The following is an 18,632-nucleotide window of genomic DNA, read 5'->3' as shown; positions in this document are numbered from 1 at the left end:
TCGGGAGAAGCGGAAGGTGCTCGGGCAAAACCGCTTCAGAGCAGCCTCTTCCGGGCCTGTGGCGCGCGTTTGTTTCTATTTCCCGAGTAAATACAAGGTCATAGACTGTCAGAGGGCTGGAATGGACCTAGAAGCCATATAGCCCTATGCCGTGTCCAGGGACACGTTCCACTAGGCCAAACAGCTTAGAGCTTCATTCCGCCTGGCCTTGAACACCGCCAGACTTCCAGCACCCACAGCTTTTCTGGACAACCTCTTCCAGTGCCTCACCACCCTCACAGTAAAGAATTTCTTCCTAATACCCAGTCTAAATTTGCCCCTTTCTCATTTTTACTGAATACTCCTCTTGTAATACAGTTCCTTACGAAGAGTTGGTCACCAAAATCTCTGGAGGCCAAAAATGCCATGAAGGCAAACAGTTTTTGTGGAGGGTAGTGCTCCAGTTGTGGAAACTTTGTTACATCCTGCGAATTTGAACAAACAGTTTGGCGCTTAAAGTTACATGGGTGAACATTTAGCAACATGGTACTGGTTAAGTACTTAAGGGTACCTGAACGTCGTAATGGTTTTAGGAGACAGCAGTTGTACGATGAAACATATACCTTATACAAAGTAATAAGCCAGGCATCTGTTTGTATTAACAAAGAATCATAAAATCAGAGAATGCGTTGGAAGGGACTTTAAAGATCATCTTGTTCCAATCCCCCTGCCGTGGACAGGAACACCTTTCACTAGAACAGGTTGCTCAAAGCCTGATTCAGCCTGGCTTTGAATGCTGCCAGGAATGGGCATCCACAGCTTCTCTGGGCAAACTGTTCCAGTGCCTCAACAGCCTCACAGCGGAGAACTTCTTCCTAATACTAATCTAAGCCTACTCTTTTAGTTTGAATCCCTTAAAAAGTTCTTTTAGAGTAGTTCAGGCAGCTGGCTGCATACAGTACCTGTTGAGTGTCTCTTGGTCTTTAGCCTCCGCTGACTTGTTTTTCTCAGGGCTGGGGGTGAAGTCAGAGGTATGTAAATGCTTAGTGGGCGTTGAGGCAGCAGCAAATTTAACAAGCTATGGGTGGAAGGCTTTCAGGTCACGTGGATAGTGAGAATTGTCCTTCGCCTGTAGAAAAGGCCTGATTTCAGGTAGTAATTCCTGTAGAAAGCATCACAGTTAGTTATTTACCTGTAGTCTGTCAGTAAGGAAGACATGCCAGAGTTCTGATCCTATCTGTATAACTTTGTGCTTCACCTGTTACAGTTCTGGTGACTAGCATAAATTTTTACCATTGCTAGATTTAGTAAAAATAGTGGATGATATTGGTTTAAAGAAAAAAAAACATATTCTGAAGTGGCAGAAACTGTGACAATTACTCTGTAAGCTCTTCCAGTCTAGATGGTCCCTGAAGTCTCCTGTGCTGTGCTTTATTCTCTGTGGCAACTCTGTTGACTGCACCTGTCTTTGCTGTTTTCGTTTGAATTCCAAGGAGTTTTTCCTGTGGCTTCTTTATTTTTTTCCCCACATTCCTTCTGCTTTTTTTCTTCTGTTCTGCTTTCTTCAGTTTACACCTGCTGCATTTCACTTGCTGTCTGCATTTGCTCGTGTTACAGAGCAATGCTGTCTGCTTGAGGCTGAGTGTACTGTGAGCAGTGGTCATTTGGGAAAGGGAAAAAAAGACTGGTGTTCTATGAAGGGGAGAGAACTGATCATCTGGCAGCCTTTTGTTGGCTTTGCAAGAGAATTAAGCTATACCTGCACATCCTAGTGCAACCTTTCCCCTGTTCAGACTAGAAATCCCAATCTTTAATCTCCATGTGCTTTTGCTTTTAAATTAAATGTCCCTAGCCTCTTGAGTCTCTCCTTCACATTTGCCAACCTCAAATCACTACCTCTGATCACTTTCGCTCACCTGCCTTGAGCTGCTCATACTCCTATCTTGAGGAGAGATGAGAGCACTGAGCTACACCAAGATCTGTTCTATGGTATCCTGGGATCACATTTATTACTGGTGTAAATATAATTTTATAAGTGCTGAAATGAACATATAATGGATACAAACACAGGTTTTTCTGACTCTACTTCTGAGGAAACTTCTGACAAATTAAGTAGGTTTTCTTGGGGTAGAAGAGCAATAGGAAGATGTGGATACTCCTACATCTATTTTTAAAATTATGTAGGATTAAAATAATCTTTCAGGGATTCAGGATGAAGTTTTTCAATATCCATCATTAAATCTTTTTTAGAGCAGTTACATAGTGTACATTTAAATACTCCTGACAAAGTAGGGTCTTCTGATGAGGAGAAATGGTATCATGTTTAAATGCTGTTTAACTCTTTGAGCACCCCAGTGCAATGTGGTTATTGTGGAGTGCTTCTGTGGTTTTTTTTTGTTTGGCTGGTTTGGTTTTTTTTGTTGTTGTTGTTGGTTTGGTTTTTGGGGTTTTTTTAAAACTTTTTGTTTGTTTTGTTGGGTTTTTTTGTTTATTTGTTACTTCATTTTTGTTGCTGTTTTGTTTGTTTGGTTTTGGGTTACTATTTTTTTTTTTTAATTCTGTTTTCTTCCTGTAATACATTTCTGCAAACAGAATGCAGGAAAAAATTTGTGTCTTCCCTCACTTGCATTTGACTCACTTGCATATTGCTCAAGTGGTATGCTGATAATCATTATAGAGATTGCTCGTGTGTTCATCAGATCTTAAACAGATGTAAAATTTTGTCTTTATCTGGAAGATTCCATCAGTAATTCTCTTAAATAACCAAGGTTTCAAAAAAGTAAAATTCTAAGCTTTGTTCAAATGCCTCAGGAATCTGTAAGCAAAGAAGTTTACTTTGGTATTCATGATGGGTGCTTGAGTGACTGAAGTCCTTGAATGTTGGAGGTGCTGAGTTATGTTATTCTGTTTTGTCTTCTGTGTGATGTGTTTCTTGCATGTATAGGGCAGGCTAAGCCTCTGTGGGTTTTAGGTAGGTCAAGAGAGGTGAGGCTTGCAGGTACCTCATTCAACTTCAGCCCTAATTCACCCTCTTGTTTTATTAGAAGGGGTAGTTGTAAATATCTCTTGGGATGTGTTATAAAGCTGCATTAAGCTAGCATTAACATCTTAATGTATTAGTATTTAGTGTCTTGTGGTATTAGTGTCTCAAAGGTGATGAAGGTACTACCTTTAAAATGTATGCAATATAAAGAGTAATATGAGCACTGTAACTCCTTACTATAAAGTATCAGGCCAAATACTAAAATATCTTTGAATTTCTAAAAGAGAAAACTCGTTGTGTTGCTAGAATATCTAGGAAAAGTAAAGTCACAGGCTTTGAAAACTTCATTGGTTTTCAAGTGCAAGTCTACATTTCCAGAGAGTTCTCTTTAGCCTTTTTATTTCTGATCACCTAAAAATACCTTTGTAGGGGACATAAGTTTATATAACAGTTGGCATTTGACTTATTACAAGAGGAACTTTCAACTATTGTTCCTCATTACCGTCCTACACTTCACCTTAGTTTCCATTAAACAGCATGGGCAGTGTTTTCCACTCTCTGTAACTGTGTGCACTTAGTGAATTTGTCATGCATGCAGGGAATAGTCTTTGTGGGGACACAGTACGATCCCAAGCTTGCGGCAGTCAGGAGTGAGGTGTTCCTAGTGAAAACTCTGTATTGCACACGCTTCTATGTCTTAGGTGTCTGACACTGACTTAGCCTTCATTTCTGAAGGGATCAGCATATAATTCCTGTTTGTAAAGCCTGGCTTCCTCAGGACAATGGACCAAGTATTGCTTACATGGTTCCACTGGCAGCAGTAGAGTTATGCAGGGGGAGCTCTGGCATGGCTTGTGTGTATGGCCACACAGCAAAGCCTTTCCAGACTTCAGTACATGTGATGCAATGACATATGTAATTAACTATTAGACAGATTTTCAATACTAAAAAGGGTGCTCTGCTTTTCCTTTAGAAATTGAGGGTTTCTGACTTTTCAGGAGTGAGAAGTGGCAGTACCAGTGCTTGCAAGGTTCATGGAACTTGTCAGGGGTTCAGTGTCAGTATCCTTTTACACTATATACCTTCCAGTCCTCACAAGGAAAAAGAGGAAGCAGTTTTAGTGTCTAGTTATTTTACATGGTGTCTCTATATAGCAGCTTTTCCAAGGATATTAGTTTTTTCCCTGAAACCAGCAGTTAATGGTCATGATGTGGATAGCACAGTCAGAGATCCCACCTAGGGCTATGGGAAGAAAGAAAAGCACAAATATTGTTGATAAGTTTTAACGTATTGTTGGTGGATTCTGGCACAGAAGGGAAATGGGAAGCTGTCACCTTTGATGCAAGTGAAACTTCACAATGGTAGGTAATAAACATATTCAGATCCTGCATATAATTCCTGTGATGTTTAAAAAACTGAATACAAAGTCATTTCCACAAAATGGTATATTTATATTAATATTACACATATTCAAGTGACTTGGGCTCTTTGGTGTATGGGATCACTGGTCCGTGTGCCAGGAGACTTTGGATAAATAATTTGGTCATGTTGTCAGTTTTACAGAAAGGGTCAGTTGTGAGTTGATTTGTCTGTCAGGGGATGTCCTTTACTTGATTATGTGGTTGTTCATAACAGCGCTATGCTGCCTGGAGAACAGCCTCATCTAAAAGGTTGAACTGTGTTCTCCAAACTGCTGTTCTCCATCTTTCTGTTAGTTAGATTAGTATTTCTCAAACTGCAGGTGGACTTAGGCACTGGAGTAATCCCTGCCTTTATATAGTCTGAAAAAGTGAGAGACAAAAGCAATCAAGTCTGATTCAAAGCAGTTCTCTGTTTTAAATCTTTTTTTCCTCAGACTATTTTTAAGCTGGATAAAATTTTATTGTGATTAATGCAAAATGCTTCTGGGAAGGACTGCAGAAGAGGGGATGTACATATGATGATTCCTCTGAATCTGGTGTGCTGCAGTGCACAACCTGAAATGGGAACTCATAAATAAGACCAGGTGGTGAAACCACCTCAGGTTCCTGCCTCTCATACTTCTACACAGACTGTGAGAAATCACTGCTGTGTCCAAAGAGGATAGCTCTAGATTTAAATTAGATATCGGGTAGAAATTGTTTACTGTGTAGAGTGGTGAGGCACTGGAACAGGTTGCCCAGAGAATTTGTGGATGCTCCATTCCTGGAAGCGTTCAAGACCAGGTTAGATCTGCCCCTGAGCAGCCTGATCCAGTGAAAGGTGCCCCTGCCAATGGTGCTGGGGGTTGTGGAACAAGATGATCTTTTAAGGTCCCTTCCAGCCCAAACTGTTCTATGATTCTGTGATTCTATCTGTTTTTTTTTTTATTGTTCTAGCATTGATATGTTAATGTCTTCTGAAAAAGAAGAGGACCTAGATGTTATTCCTGAAGATAGCAGTCTGCTCACTCTTCGGTATGCTGTTACAGTGCTCTCACAGTCCCCTTGTTTGGGGTGGGGTGGGAAATCAGCACGGAAGTATGGCTGGCTGCTTGTTCCCTTTACAGGCACCGTACAGAAATACCGTAAGGGCAGAAACACCAGCTTATGATGGCATCATTGGTATGAGTCTTCTGAATGTTGTTTAGGAACTTTTTAATTAAGATATACAGAATATGCCCTCTTTCTTATTTGAAAAGGATTTCTGAACCTAGGTGCTTCTGAAGTAGTGCCTAAGTTTGGAGTGTGCAGGGGCCTTCTGATAATCATGTGTGTGAGGTTTCTGCAAAGAAACCTATCTCATACCTCTCGTAACTCTCAAGTCACTCTATAACAGCCAGACTGTAAGTACTGACGCTGTATCCAGATAGCCTCTTTATCTGAGCCCACTCTGTTTTGTTGGGTTTTGGGTTGTGCATGGAATTTATTGATACAACTGGTGCATTTCAGAGGATAACCAATATATGTAAGGTTTCTGTCAGCTGGCAAACTTGGCCAGTTCAGGCCTTTGCTGTCCTTTACATAGCACTAATGTTAAGAAATGTGTTTAGAAATGTGATCAGTGTTAAGCCTGATTGTTACTGAAAACCCTTATGGAGGTCTGGAGGATGAGTAAACTTATCCTGGATGTTAAGGATTGGGTGTTCATGTAGTGGTTAAATACATGTATTTTAGCAGGTATTCTACTCATGGTACTCTTTCTTCTACAACTGATAATGAAGGTTTGTTTTTTGGTTCTCTGAAGTGTCTATGCTATGGGGCTGAGAAGTAATATTTGTGGGTTGTTTCTTTCCTTGTGCTTTGCTTGAACATGAATTCAATTTTTTTGAAGTGGAAAGACTTGTTGAAACAGTTTCTTTAAAAGTCACAAAGTGTTTTGTTCTAGGACAACCTCTTCAAACATTTTGCTGTTTTTTGTTGTGAGTGTAAAATTACTCACAAACAACCTGTCATTTGCACATGAGGGGGAAAAAACCCACAAGCTGGCCTGTGCACTCTCAGGTTTTATGAAAGTCAGGAGATGAGTGTTTTAAGTTAGTCTGTCCCACTAAGACAGACAGGAATCCTGCTCCTTGAAAGCTGCTTTGTAGTAGCTTGTGTCATTAAAAAATATGAAATTCTTGAAATTCTATGTGGAAATTATTGAATGAAATTTTGTCTTATGTTGCTGCCCCTCAGAATTCGGAAGAAGACTATAGAGAGGAGAGAAGAAACAATTATTGTGGATCGGGCTTGCAGACAAGAAACTCTTACTTATGAGATGGTAGGTTGCCTGTCATCTTACAGGCTCTCAAGAGCCAAAATCCAACTTCTGGTTGCTTTTTTATTCACCTCTATGAAATGTACACTGTAAATATTTGCAGATACAAGTTTGCTGGTAATGATTAAAGACATTTTATAGAAAGATAGGACAGGAAGTCTGCTTTTTACTGTCTGTTAGTACTGGATGTAGTTAAGGAGGAACTCCATCTTGTTACCACTATATGACTGCTTTTTTTAAGTGCTGTGAACTTACAGCTAGACATAGACCTAGACAAAATGTGTAATGTTTTGCTCCTGGTGTCCAGTGTTGGAAACAGCTTCAGTGTGTGAATGATTGTGAGCTGGTTTCAGTAGGGCTGAGAGAAGAAAACAGTAGCAGCACAGTAGGTGGTAAATTCCTAATTCTGAGCTTTGTAAACCAAGTTTTTCAGCCATTCTAAACTGCCAGGAACCAAGAGTGTAGTCATCAGCCTCTGAAAAGCCTTATTGGAATTTTTTAACTGTGCTTAATAAGTTTGGGTTTTTTTAATGATACCTTCTTAACCATTGAAGTCCTAAACAGCAAAACCTCATTTCATAAATGTTCATAGAACCACTAAGGTTAAAAGGCCTTTAGGATCATTGAGCCCAACCATTACCTTAACACTGCCAGATCCACCACTAAACTATGTCCCTAAGCACCACATATGCACATTCTTTGAACTCTTTCAGGAACAATGAAGTGCTGGAGTCCATGGCTTTAGCAAGCCATGAACTGCTGTAAAAATTAGGGACAGAAGTGTAGTGAGGAAAGAACCTCATGTGACTATTAGACTTGTTTTTCCTCTTGAGGTTTCCTGGTCTGTTGTGAGTTATCATGTTTCAGCTGTTCAGAGATCCAGGCACATTATGTAAACAACATGATGCAACTGCTCTGCTGGGCTCTTAGTCTGGGGGATATCTGAGAAAATATTAGCAACAGAAACCTTCATAAAGGGTTTCAATGAGTACTGCTGTATGCATTGAAAGAATGAGCACATGGTCATTTATCGCATTCTTTAAGCAGGCGGTGTCTGAGCTGTGATTCTGTGGTTGGGACCACAATGGAATGTGTCACATGAAGAAGGCAGATGCAAAGCAGAGAGCACAAATATCTCTGAGTCTCACAGGAGTACAAGTTCCTGTTACTAAATCTGAGGAATACTCCATGCTGGTAGGAGGTGTTCGTGCAGGAGCACACTCTTGATTTATTGGAAAAAGAGGAAATGGCTGCAGAAAAGTACCTTCACAGCTGGGCTGTGTCTTAAACACAAAGCAGGATGAAAATGTAGGGATCATTTGTTTCTTTTCTGATACACAGTACTGTGGCAAGGGCAGTGCTGGGTTTTTGGTTTTGATTTTGGAGAAATTATGGCCTCCAGCTATGTCTAGCTTCCCTAATAAGAGGAAGTGCTACACTGACTGTAATTTTCATATATTTCTGTGTATATTTTCTAGATTAGCGTTTCCCAAATTAAGTGTTGCAATCTCCCTTTACATATGAAAGCATTAAGTGGTGAAAGTTGGTAGCAGCTGGATTCCATGAGGGCAGAATGACAGCAGCCTCTAATGCCTTTATGTGGGGCCTCTCAATAGCCAAGGAGCAGCCAGCTGTCTTGCAACAAAGCTGAGAAATGAAGAAACATGCTTGCAGTCAGTAATTAGAGCAGTTTCTCACCTTTCCACCTTGGAGGAAATAGGCTTTTTTCAATTCAGAAGGCTACATAGTTAAAAATGAATTGATGTTCCTCTGCATTTCTCTGACCATTGCCGAGTGTTTATGTGTGTGTGTGTGTACATGTGTGTGTGTGTTTTTCAGGAGTCACATGCAACTGGAAAGAGGCCAGATGATCCAACAGATCTTATTGAGGAGGGAGAACTACTTTTAACTCTGAATATCTTTTATCCTGTTATATTTCAGAAGGTTGGTATGAAATTCTCTGAGTTGTATTCTGATTCTTTCCTATTCAGATAACATCTTGCTCTCCCAAGCAATTAAAATCAGTGAATCTACTGATGACATGTGGTAAACTCTTCAACTCTGATAATTTCTTAAGGCTTTTTCAGAATCTGACTTTCATTCGGTTAGTGGTTTACATAACAAAACTTTTACAATAATTACACAGTAGTTAATTTACTTTACAGAAAGCTCAAAACTTGAAAATAAATATATGATAACGAAAGAACTTTTTCTAGATTTGGAATAAGTGAGCTCAGACTTCCTGTCTTTTCTGCACTTTCTGATGGAGAATGTAACATTTGAGGTCCTGAATAAAACTATTAAATATCATTCTTAGGAGAGGCTGTGGCAAGATGCTGTTCAGAGAAGTGATGTGCCAGATGCTGCCAGTAATGACCTTAAGCTGTCAAATGAAGAGCAGTGCTGATGCTGACAAGTTATAATTTATCTGGAGTTTGTATTCTGTGTTCTTTGTAGCATAAAGATCACAAACCCTACCAAACAGTCCTTGTACTGGGCAGCCAGAAGCTCACTGAGCTGAGAGACTCGATTTCCTGTGTCAGTGACCTCCAGATAGGTGGTGAGTTCAGCTGTCAGCCAGATCAAGCACCAGAGCACATCAGCAAGGTAAAACTTTCTATGTGGAATCCTCTACATGTATAGGAGTCTTGAAAACATAGAAGGGGAGGCAGAGTTTTGTTTCGTTGTTTTTTCTTCAGCACTAAATTCAGCTGCATTGGTTCTGCCTGTTGGTTACACTGTAAGTAAATATTCATAGCGGCGTTACCAAGGTGATCTGTTTTGTGCAATATCAAGAAAAACATCATCATTGCTACTGCTAGGAAGTAGAAACAGAAGCAGTGAGTTTTGCATAGATATATTCCTGTGAATGAATTTTATTTTGAGCTGTATTCTGAAACACCAGAGGTAAGAGCTTAATCCCACTAATAATGATAAGCTAGACCATCCTACTGTGCTTTGTTGTTTGCAGCTGCATACTAATCAAATGTAGGGATGCAGATTATTCTTCTCTCCCTAAGCTGCTACATATTCTCTGGATATGAGCAAAACAAGTCATCTAGTTGACAATACTGAAATTGAATCATTTTGATTATACATTGTATGACATATAATAATATGTCATATCATAGAATGGTTGACATTGAAAGGGACTTGTGGAGGTCATCTGGTCTGTTCCCTCTGCTCAAGCAAGGCCACCTACAGCTGGCTGTTCGTGACCATGTCCTGACGTTTTTTGCATAACTCCAAGGATGGAGGTTGCAAAACCTCCTTGGACAACCTCTGTCAGTGTTCAGTCACCTGTGTCACTAAAGAAGTGTTTCTTGAGGTTCAGGAGGAGCTGCATGTGTTTCACTTTGTGCTTACTGACTCTAATCCTGTCACTTGAACTGCTAAAATGAGCCTGGCTGATCCTCTTTGCACCCTCCCTGGAGGTATTGTGTATGTTAATGATTCCCCTACCTGAGCTTTCTCTTCAGGATTCTGACTCACAACTCTCTCAGCCACTGCTTTTAGGAGAGATGCTGCAGTCCCATCATCTTCATGGCCCCTGTGGGACTCTTTCTCCAGTATGTCCATGTCTCTCTTATACTGAGCAGCCAAGAACTGAAGACAGGCCTTTAGATATGGCCTCAGTAGTGCTGAGGAGAACTGAAAAATTGCCTTCCTTGGCCTGCTAGTGGTATTTTATCTAATGGAGCACAGGATCCCGTCTGCTCCATTGGCTGTCTTTTTGGCAAGGACACACTGTTGCCTCATATTCAATTTGGAATCTTCCAGGTTCCCTGAGTCCTATTTACCTAGTTGCTCTCCAGCTGAGTGGCCCTCAGTGTACAGTCAAACATCAACTTGCTTATCCTCAGGGCAAGACCTTGCACTTCTCCTTGCTCAGCCTCACCAAATTCTTGTTGGCCCATTTCTCTGGGCTGTTAAGATCCCTCTGGCTGGCAACATGATCATCTGGTGTATCAGCCACTCCTTCCTGTTTTTTGCCAGCAGCAGAGAGGGTAACAGTAACAGATAGAAGTGAATCAAAGAGTCTGAATGTAAAACACATTTCTACTACTGTCTCTTCATACAGGTCATCTGAGAAATCCTGTCTTTGGAAAAGCAGCGTCTGCTTTTGCCGTGTTTTGGCAACCTAGAGTTAATAGCTCAAAGAGACCTCTAGGCATAAATGAGCATCCCCAGACTGGTCTGATGATGGAGAGTGCATGGTTGTCCGTGGTTTCCACATTTAGAATAAATAGGGATAGTCTTTATTGAGTCCTTGAAGGGTTGCTGAGGGAGAAAAAGAGGCTCAAGGGAGACATTATCATTCTCTACAGCTATCTGAAGGGAGGGTAAGGATGGTATAGCCAGGTGAGGCTATACCATCCTCTCATCCTATCTCTTGTTACCCAGTTCTCCCCTGGGTAACAAGAGATAGGATGAGAGGAAATGGCCTCAAATTGCACCAAAGAAGGTTTAGATTTGTTATTAGGAATGCAAGGGTAGTCAGACTTTGGAACAGGCTACTCAGGGAAGTGGTGGAATCATCAGCCATGAAAGTGTTCAAAAATGTGTGGATGTGGCACTTGGGATATAGTTTACTTGTGAGCATGGCAGTGCTGGGTTAATGGTTGGGCTTGATGATATCAGAGGTATTTTACAGTCTTGATGATTCTACGATTCTATTCCAGCCACTTCCTGGGACCTCAGCATACACAGTGGTCGCTTTGGAAGACAAATGCTTTCACCATGAATGCCCTCTTCCTCTTTTCCTCCAGTTCTTATTACTGAGGGCAGCATCATATGATGTGGGATGTCCTTTGGGTCAATTTGGGTCAGCTGTCCCGGCTACATTCCCTCCCAGCCTCTCACTCAGCCCCAGCCTACTGGTCTTGGGGAAGACTTGGAGAGACAGCCTTGAAGCTCTGCAAGCACTGCTCAGCAGTAGCCAGAACACTGGTGTATTATCAACTCCCCTTTGCCAAAAATGCAGAGCATGCACAGGGGCTGCTGTTGGGAAAGTTAACTCCATACCACATTAACTCTCTAGGCATTTGATCAGAACACAAAGTACTTCTTACTGAGGTGACAGAGAATTATTGAAGTCTTGTCCCCTGCACACATGCGTGTACACATGCACAGCTGCACATGAGAGCACTTCCTGGTCACATCTATATAAACAAGTCAGACAGGCAATCCTGGAAGTTCCAATCACTTCACTTCTAGGATCTCATGAGAAAATCTATCATCCTTCAAAATTCTTCCTTAATTACAAAGTTTGTCGCATGTAGACAGTCCATTTGTAACATTCTCTTCCATCAAAGATCATTAACAGTTTATGGCACTCATACCAGCAGTGCAAGAGTCACCAGATGCCAGGTCAACTCCAGAAGCTGAGCTAAACATTAACTTGCTGTCACTGTGTTCTCTAAACCATATTTCTAAATGCCACATTCGCACAGCTTTTCAACATTCTCAGGGATGGTGATCTCACCATTTCCCTGAGCAGCTTATTCCAATACCTGACCATCACCTGCTGATGGGAAGTAGGGAATAAACCACTTTTTTTTTTGCTTTGCTTCTGTATTCAGCCTTTGCTTTTTCTCATTTTCTGCCTTTTTTTGAACCCATGAGCTTGCTTCTCTTACTTTGTTTCCCCAGTCCTGTTAAGCAAGAGGAGTGAGAGCAGGTGGATAGGTATCTGGTAGCCACCCAAAGTAAACACACTGCATCTTGCTAATTTTTTAAAATATTGTACTTTTTTTAAAGTCAGTGCCTTGCAATTACTAAGTTTGTGCAGTGATGCCTGTGTTCTTGTTCTGTGTTTTTGTAGAAGTCCATAGCTTCTGTGATGGGGACTGAAATAAGAGCATTAAAGTAACCTGTAATGGCTTGAGAACAATATCAGCAGAGTAGCTCCATAGTTGTCAATCAAATGAGCCTAGTTTGTCACACCAGCATCTACAATCAGAACAGAACTTTTCTTAGACACCTGTAGAATGAGGTCTCTTAATATAATTTAGATATCTAAAATGCTTGGATTTTTGACATGTTCTTGTTTAAGGTATTTATTCTCTCATAACACTAATGGAGACTTCTCTCTCTGTCTTTCAGGATCTCTACAAATCTGCCTTTTTCTATTTTGAAGGCATCTTTTATAATGATAAAAGATACCCAGAGTGCAGAGATCTGAGCAGGTACAATATTTGTAGATATTCACTGAGGAAGACCTTAAGGAACGTAACATTTGTTTTGTTTATGACTTGTGGTGTTACAGATACTGGAATGTCTAGAGTATTAAGCTAGAATGGACTTTCGCTGCTGTTTTCCCATGATGAATTGGGTTTTAGAGAAGTTTAACTTTACTTGCTCTACTTATTCCTTCCATTCACTTCCCTTTTGAAAAGAGTATGAATCCATTTTTTAACCTGCAAATGCTGTTTTGCTCTGTTGAGATGGGATTTCTGTGTAAAGTGACAGGTGGCATTTTGTACTGGAGTTTTACTTGTGATGGGAATCAAAAGACTTGCCTGTAGATGTATCAGAGGTAGAAGATGTGACAGAAAGACAACAAGCTCGTCTGTGTGTCAGTGGTTGTCCTGCTCAGTCTTGAAAATATGCTGAATGCCTTAATTGTAAAGCTAACATGAAGTCTATGTGACTGATCAGAAAAGAAATTTGATATTTTAAGGAAGCACAGTATTGCTAATATGGTAGTGACATTTAGGAGATCAAAATGTTTAAAATGGTTGCTATGGAAGAGCTGGCTCTGTTGGACCCTGTTGTTCTGCCAGACTTCGTATGTGACTTCAGGGAAATCAAAATTTTACTTCTTGTCTTTCTGTCTGTGAACAACAATGGTCTTCACAGAAGGGCTTGTCATAGCATACACAGCTTGTTAGATGCCTTGTGTGTAGAAGTGTGCTGAAAAGCCAAAAAGAAATTTTCATTAGCCAATGCCCTTCCAGTGCTGAATTTTGGAAATGTAACTGCACTTGTCAGCTTTGTGTTTCTCCTTGACAAAAATGAAATTAAAAAAGAAAGCTTTTTAATACTTTAAAATGAAGTCATTGACCAAGGGGGCAAAATAACCTGCTAGTAACTTGAATTGCTGGACTACTTAAGAAGTATTGTGCTGCAAACAGTCTGACCTGGATGGATGCCATCAGGAGCATACACTGACTAAAATTACTCAGGAAGCTGCCTGGTGAGGACTGAAAGGCAGATGTTCCACAAGGGCAGTGGACAGTTCTATAGTGTTGTAGTATTGATGTGAAATCACCTTAAATTACTACCAGATATTGTGAACTGTGTTGATTTCCATCATTTAACCATGTCTCAGTGAAGAATTTTGCATGTCCCCAAGGTATCTTTTTCTCTGTAGTCACAGTTCGTAGCTTTGCTATGCTGATGGCCTTTCTGTTTTCAGAACAATTATAGAGTGGTCAGAATCTCATGACAGAGGCTATGAAAATCTTCAGTCTGTTAAGATGGAGGACTATGTATTTAATGATTTATCCCTCAAAATTGGCTTTCCATACCTTTACTGTCACCAAGGGAACTGTGAACACATCATTATAGTCACAGATATAAGGTAAGTAACTGTTCTTTGGGAGTTCTTGGGCAAATGAAAGTAAGCTTTCTCTGGACAATCTTCAGACATTAGATGCTGAATGTTTGTTAGACTAACTTATTTGCTGTAAGATTATTTAGGCTCTGCTGCCTTCTGCAGAGCCTAAATTTTTCTTCCATGTACATGGGAGTATCTCTGAAAGAAAGAGAGTAATCTTCCTTGTTTTTTTCTTTTTAATTTGCATACAAAGACTGCTTTGCAATTAGTGTGCTATGACTGCTGTGTAACAGGAATGGCAACCACAGTGTCAAGATCTTTCCATGTAGAGCCAATGTGTGGCAGATTTACATACTGATTCTGGAGCACCAGGGGGCAGAATGTTGTAGGCTGTGGCTGGCCTCAACTGAACAATTCGTTTGAACTTGAAGCTAAGGGGCAGGAACTGAAAAGATAATAGAGGAATGGAAATAGTGGGCTGAGATGGATAGGCCAGGAAGAGAAGTTGATGTGATTGTGACCGTGAGGTGGCAGCCACATCAACAGCAGAACCATTGTGTAGACTTTGCTCAGTGCATAACTAGAGAGAGCATTCCTGTAGTTGTCTGCAGTGGGTCATTTTCTGTTCCCAGGAGCCTGATATATCAAAGTGCTTTCCAAAAGGAGCATAACACAGAGAAAAGCATAGATATTGCACATAAATGATCTGAAGATTCACCTGACAACAGTTTGTTGGTCTGTATAGGAGATAAAACCTTTAAAAAGACCACAGAAAAGAGATGGTCTAAAGACTTCTGTGTTACTGCACAAACTGAATTTACTTGTGACCATAAAATCCACAGATGATGCAACTAGCAGTCTATCTCCAGATCTTCATTTGTGCTAAGAAATGTTAAGCAGAAGTCTAGTCAGAGTTTACATAGGAGTTTAAATCATACCCTATCTTCAATGTCCATGCTTATGTTCAGATAAATTCAGTATGGCAACATCTTTATTGTATGTGTTGTATTTATTTATTTCCCTCAAGGCTTATTCATCATGATGACTGTCTGGATAGGAATCTATATCCTTTGCTGGTCAAGAAACATTGGCTATGTACCAGAAAATGTTTTGTGTGCAAGATGTATACAGCAAGGTATGCTACATTCTTGATGCTCTTGTTGTCTTAATTCTTTCTAGGTGCTGCTGCTAACTTAAAAAAAAATAGTAAAAATCAAAGCTCTGTATGTGTTTCATAATAAGAATAATCTTCACTCTTCAAGCAGTTGACCTCTGTCTAATCAGGAAAAGGCTTCCTGCAAGTAGTGTTCATTTGGAATTGATTCAGGAGTTTCAAAAGAACTAAATGAGTAAGAGATTAATTATTTGGCTCATGCTCTTTTCCATGTCTAGAGCTTCGCTGTCTTATCAATTTTACTTTTGAAAATCCTGCTTTTGGGGGAAAATCCTGTGTTTTCCTTCTTTGCAAGATATGTGTTTCAAAATAATTTACCAAAAATCATACAGTGCTTTTGTTTAATCTAGCATCTATGCAGGTATAGATCTGTCCAACTCTAATATAATAAAATCTGGAGATTTTTTAAAGGCATTTAACTTGCCCCACAGGAAACTCCTAACCTCTACCTAAAGACTGTGTGCTCTGCAGCTGTTCTTGAAAGAATTCTTTGTGATTTTCTGCCTTTTCCTTAAAAGAACAGAATATGGATTTGGTGCTCTTTATGCACTTTAGTGATGCTAATTTAGATACAAAACAGACTTTCAATAAACAGTAGAAATTTCTTTAAAGATTAGGCTAGGCTCCCTGATTTTATAGATCTGAATGATTTATTTGCAAAAACACTGGTTGCCTTTTTTTTCTTTAGGACAACTTACGCGCTCAGCCTCTGTTTGACACAGCAACTGTGTCTTCATTGCCTTGCTTATTTGGCCTTAGATTTTTCTGGAATCAGGCAAAGAGCCAATTTCCCTTGAGATGGGAGTCCATCCTTGTGTTCCTAGCAGAGCCCTGAGGATGCCTTCACAATATAATCTGTGAGGCATTTGGCCATAAGGGGAGGTGGAGCCAAAGGGTCAATATGGGGGAAGGATGGGATGGGGAGGGCATTACCAGAGGTGATGTAAATGCATTAAATTAAAACCAGGATTAAGCGCTAAGCTTGAGTGGGGACATGCTAAACCATAGACAGCAGAGCTGCTTTGGCTGGCTGTCCAGTGTGTTCTAATCTGTGCAGATAGCATCTGTAATCACCAGAGGCCTTCAGCTGTCGTGGGCTCTTGAGTACTATCATAAATTAATTACTCAGTGACATGGCAGGCCCTCCTTACATGTTAACTTGTGTTCCTGTTAACTTCAGTGCTTGCTGGAGTATGCTGCAATCCTCACCTTTTCTTGTCTGCATCATTTGGGTTGTGCTTTTAGACTCCTAAATGGTTTTGATTACTCAGAGGAACTTGGGTCAGTACACATCCGCTCCATTTCACAGTTTCTTGTATTAAGAAAAAAAAGGTTTCTCTTTTATGATTTAGATGGCCAAAGGGTGGACAGAAGATTCCTGGTTTGTTTTTTTTTTTTTTTTTTTTTAATGCACTGTCCCAGCCACACAGGTTTGAGGAGTTTCTCAGGAAGTGCTGCTGGAGCTACTGGGGTTGACATGGAATGGGTGTGGAGTTTGGAAATGAGCTGCATGCATGGGATAGGAGATATGCAATATAGGTAGAACCTTGCATATTCAGAATTATTACTGATGTTTGTTGCTGCCATCCCCAGTCCTGAGTAAAATGTTGAGATGTTTGTTTCAAGTGTGTTTCACTCATAAGAAAACACTTGTGTTCTGTAACCTGCAGGTGGGTAACCAACAGAGACAGTCTGGCACCAGAGGATCCTTGTTTCTTCTGTGATGTTTGTTTTCGGATGCTCCATTATGATGCAGAAGGCAATAAACTGGGAGAGTTTCTTGCATATCCTTATGTTGATCCTGGGATTTTCAACTGAAACTGACATGTGCCAGGATTAATTCAGTGAATGACATTGCTGAATCTGTTGCTCTGGTTGTTAAAACCACTGGACAGCTTGGGGTTTGAGCATACTGCTGTGTTTCAGGTTAGGAGTGTAATCCTCTCCTGTGAGCTGGAAGGAGCCCTTTGCACTTGAAGACTATCTGGTGTATTTTTCTGAGTAAGTAAGTATGATTTTTACAGATAAGCTGGCATGCAAAAATGTAATACACTTTTACAACATTCCAGTAGTTTGGATGCCATGGACTAGAAAATATGGATGTTTGAGAATACCTGGCAAAAGAAACCATGACTTTAAGAAGCTCTGCGTATCCAAGGCTCTGTAAACCTCTGTGGATGAGAACATGGTCTGTATATATCTTACCTTGAAAACTCTGGCAGTTGCCATATTTGAACAAGGATGGATGGCACTGAATTTGTAGGGAGGAGAACGCTTTCTGAGAGAGAAGCTCAGAATGCTGGTTAAACTCTTGGGTCATCCCTACAAATGAAAGCTTGCATCTGAAGGCCTTTGCTGTCTCTGGTTTCTGACTCTGAGGGCTGATTCTATAGAGAGGAAACTGCATTTCACCATTACTGAATTGTAGCCTGCCTTTTAAATAATTTTGCCCGCTGTTTACAGTGTATGTATTGTTCACTGTGCACCTTGTTATTTAGTATCATGTGTTATTGTGATGTAATGGCTTTTTTAATTAAAATGTGGCAAATTTGTAGTTCCTACAAGTCTCTTTGTTAAACTGAAACTTTGTCAAGACAGGATATTCTTTTTTTAAAAGTCTTCTGGAATTAAGAGTATGTTAGTGGCAATCTTTGTTTTAGGAAAGTTAGAGCTAACTGCTTTTCTTTTGAAAACTTCAGCTAATTCTGGTTGAGGGAAAACAGCTGCTCTGACAGTCTACATACGGAAGAGTGACAAACTGAATCCTGTTGAAGTCCTGTAGCTGCAGATTCTGCCAGTGCTGACTTGATTATCTTAGATGTCTTGAAACAAAGGTATCTGAAGCACTTGCAGGACTCCATTGATCACTCCCTTAACTTACTGCTTTCTAGTGGTGTATTAAGTCATTTGAATATAAATCCATGCTTTTTTTAGGAACAACCAAAAAAAGTGGGTTTTTTTTTTCCTGTCTTGTAAACCAGCCAGCTGTTGGCCTGTGTATTTCAATGAACTAACCACGTGTAAAAGGTGGTGATAGATCTCTTATCCTTCAGGAATCTGCAGAAAATGGAATGCTTTGCCCATCACAACTGTGACAAGTCCAGCTGCTGGGGCTGGGCTGGTTTGGGGTGCTGCAGCAGCTGCTTTAAAGATCCTCTACTATACAGCTCTGGTTGCAACTTCAGCATTTGCCTCCCAAGTTGCTACTCCTCATC

General features: G+C 40.3%; 1 protein-coding gene across 1 annotated transcript; it reads left to right on the top strand.

Annotated features, from left to right (window-relative positions):
* The first annotated feature begins 5,323 nt into the window (after positions 1–5,323).
* SNAPC3 (small nuclear RNA activating complex polypeptide 3) lies at positions 5,324–17,981 on the top strand. Its single transcript, XM_005420867.2, has 8 exons — positions 5,324–5,397; positions 6,601–6,685; positions 8,522–8,626; positions 9,140–9,289; positions 12,788–12,870; positions 14,103–14,267; positions 15,271–15,378; positions 17,088–17,981. Exons 1-8 carry the CDS (start codon positions 5,327–5,329, stop codon positions 17,233–17,235), a joined length of 915 nt encoding a protein of 304 aa, XP_005420924.1. The 5' UTR covers positions 5,324–5,326; the 3' UTR covers positions 17,236–17,981.
* The last annotated feature ends 651 nt before the right edge of the window (positions 17,982–18,632 follow it).

This window comes from Geospiza fortis, unplaced genomic scaffold (genome assembly GCF_000277835.1).
Source record: "Geospiza fortis unplaced genomic scaffold, GeoFor_1.0 scaffold12, whole genome shotgun sequence".
NCBI lineage: Eukaryota > Metazoa > Chordata > Aves > Passeriformes > Thraupidae > Geospiza > Geospiza fortis.
This window is presented reverse-complemented; position numbering and strand designations above follow the sequence as displayed.

Coding starts and splice junctions, on each gene's coding strand:
- SNAPC3 (XM_005420867.2), top strand. CDS start 5,327: ATGTTAATGTCTTCTGAAAAAGAAGAGGACCTAGATGTTATTCCTGAA. Junction 5,398..6,600: donor AGCAGTCTGCTCACTCTTCG/GTATGCTGTTAC, acceptor GCTGCCCCTCAG/AATTCGGAAGAAGACTATAG. Junction 14,268..15,270: donor ATTATAGTCACAGATATAAG/GTAAGTAACTGT, acceptor ATTTCCCTCAAG/GCTTATTCATCATGATGACT.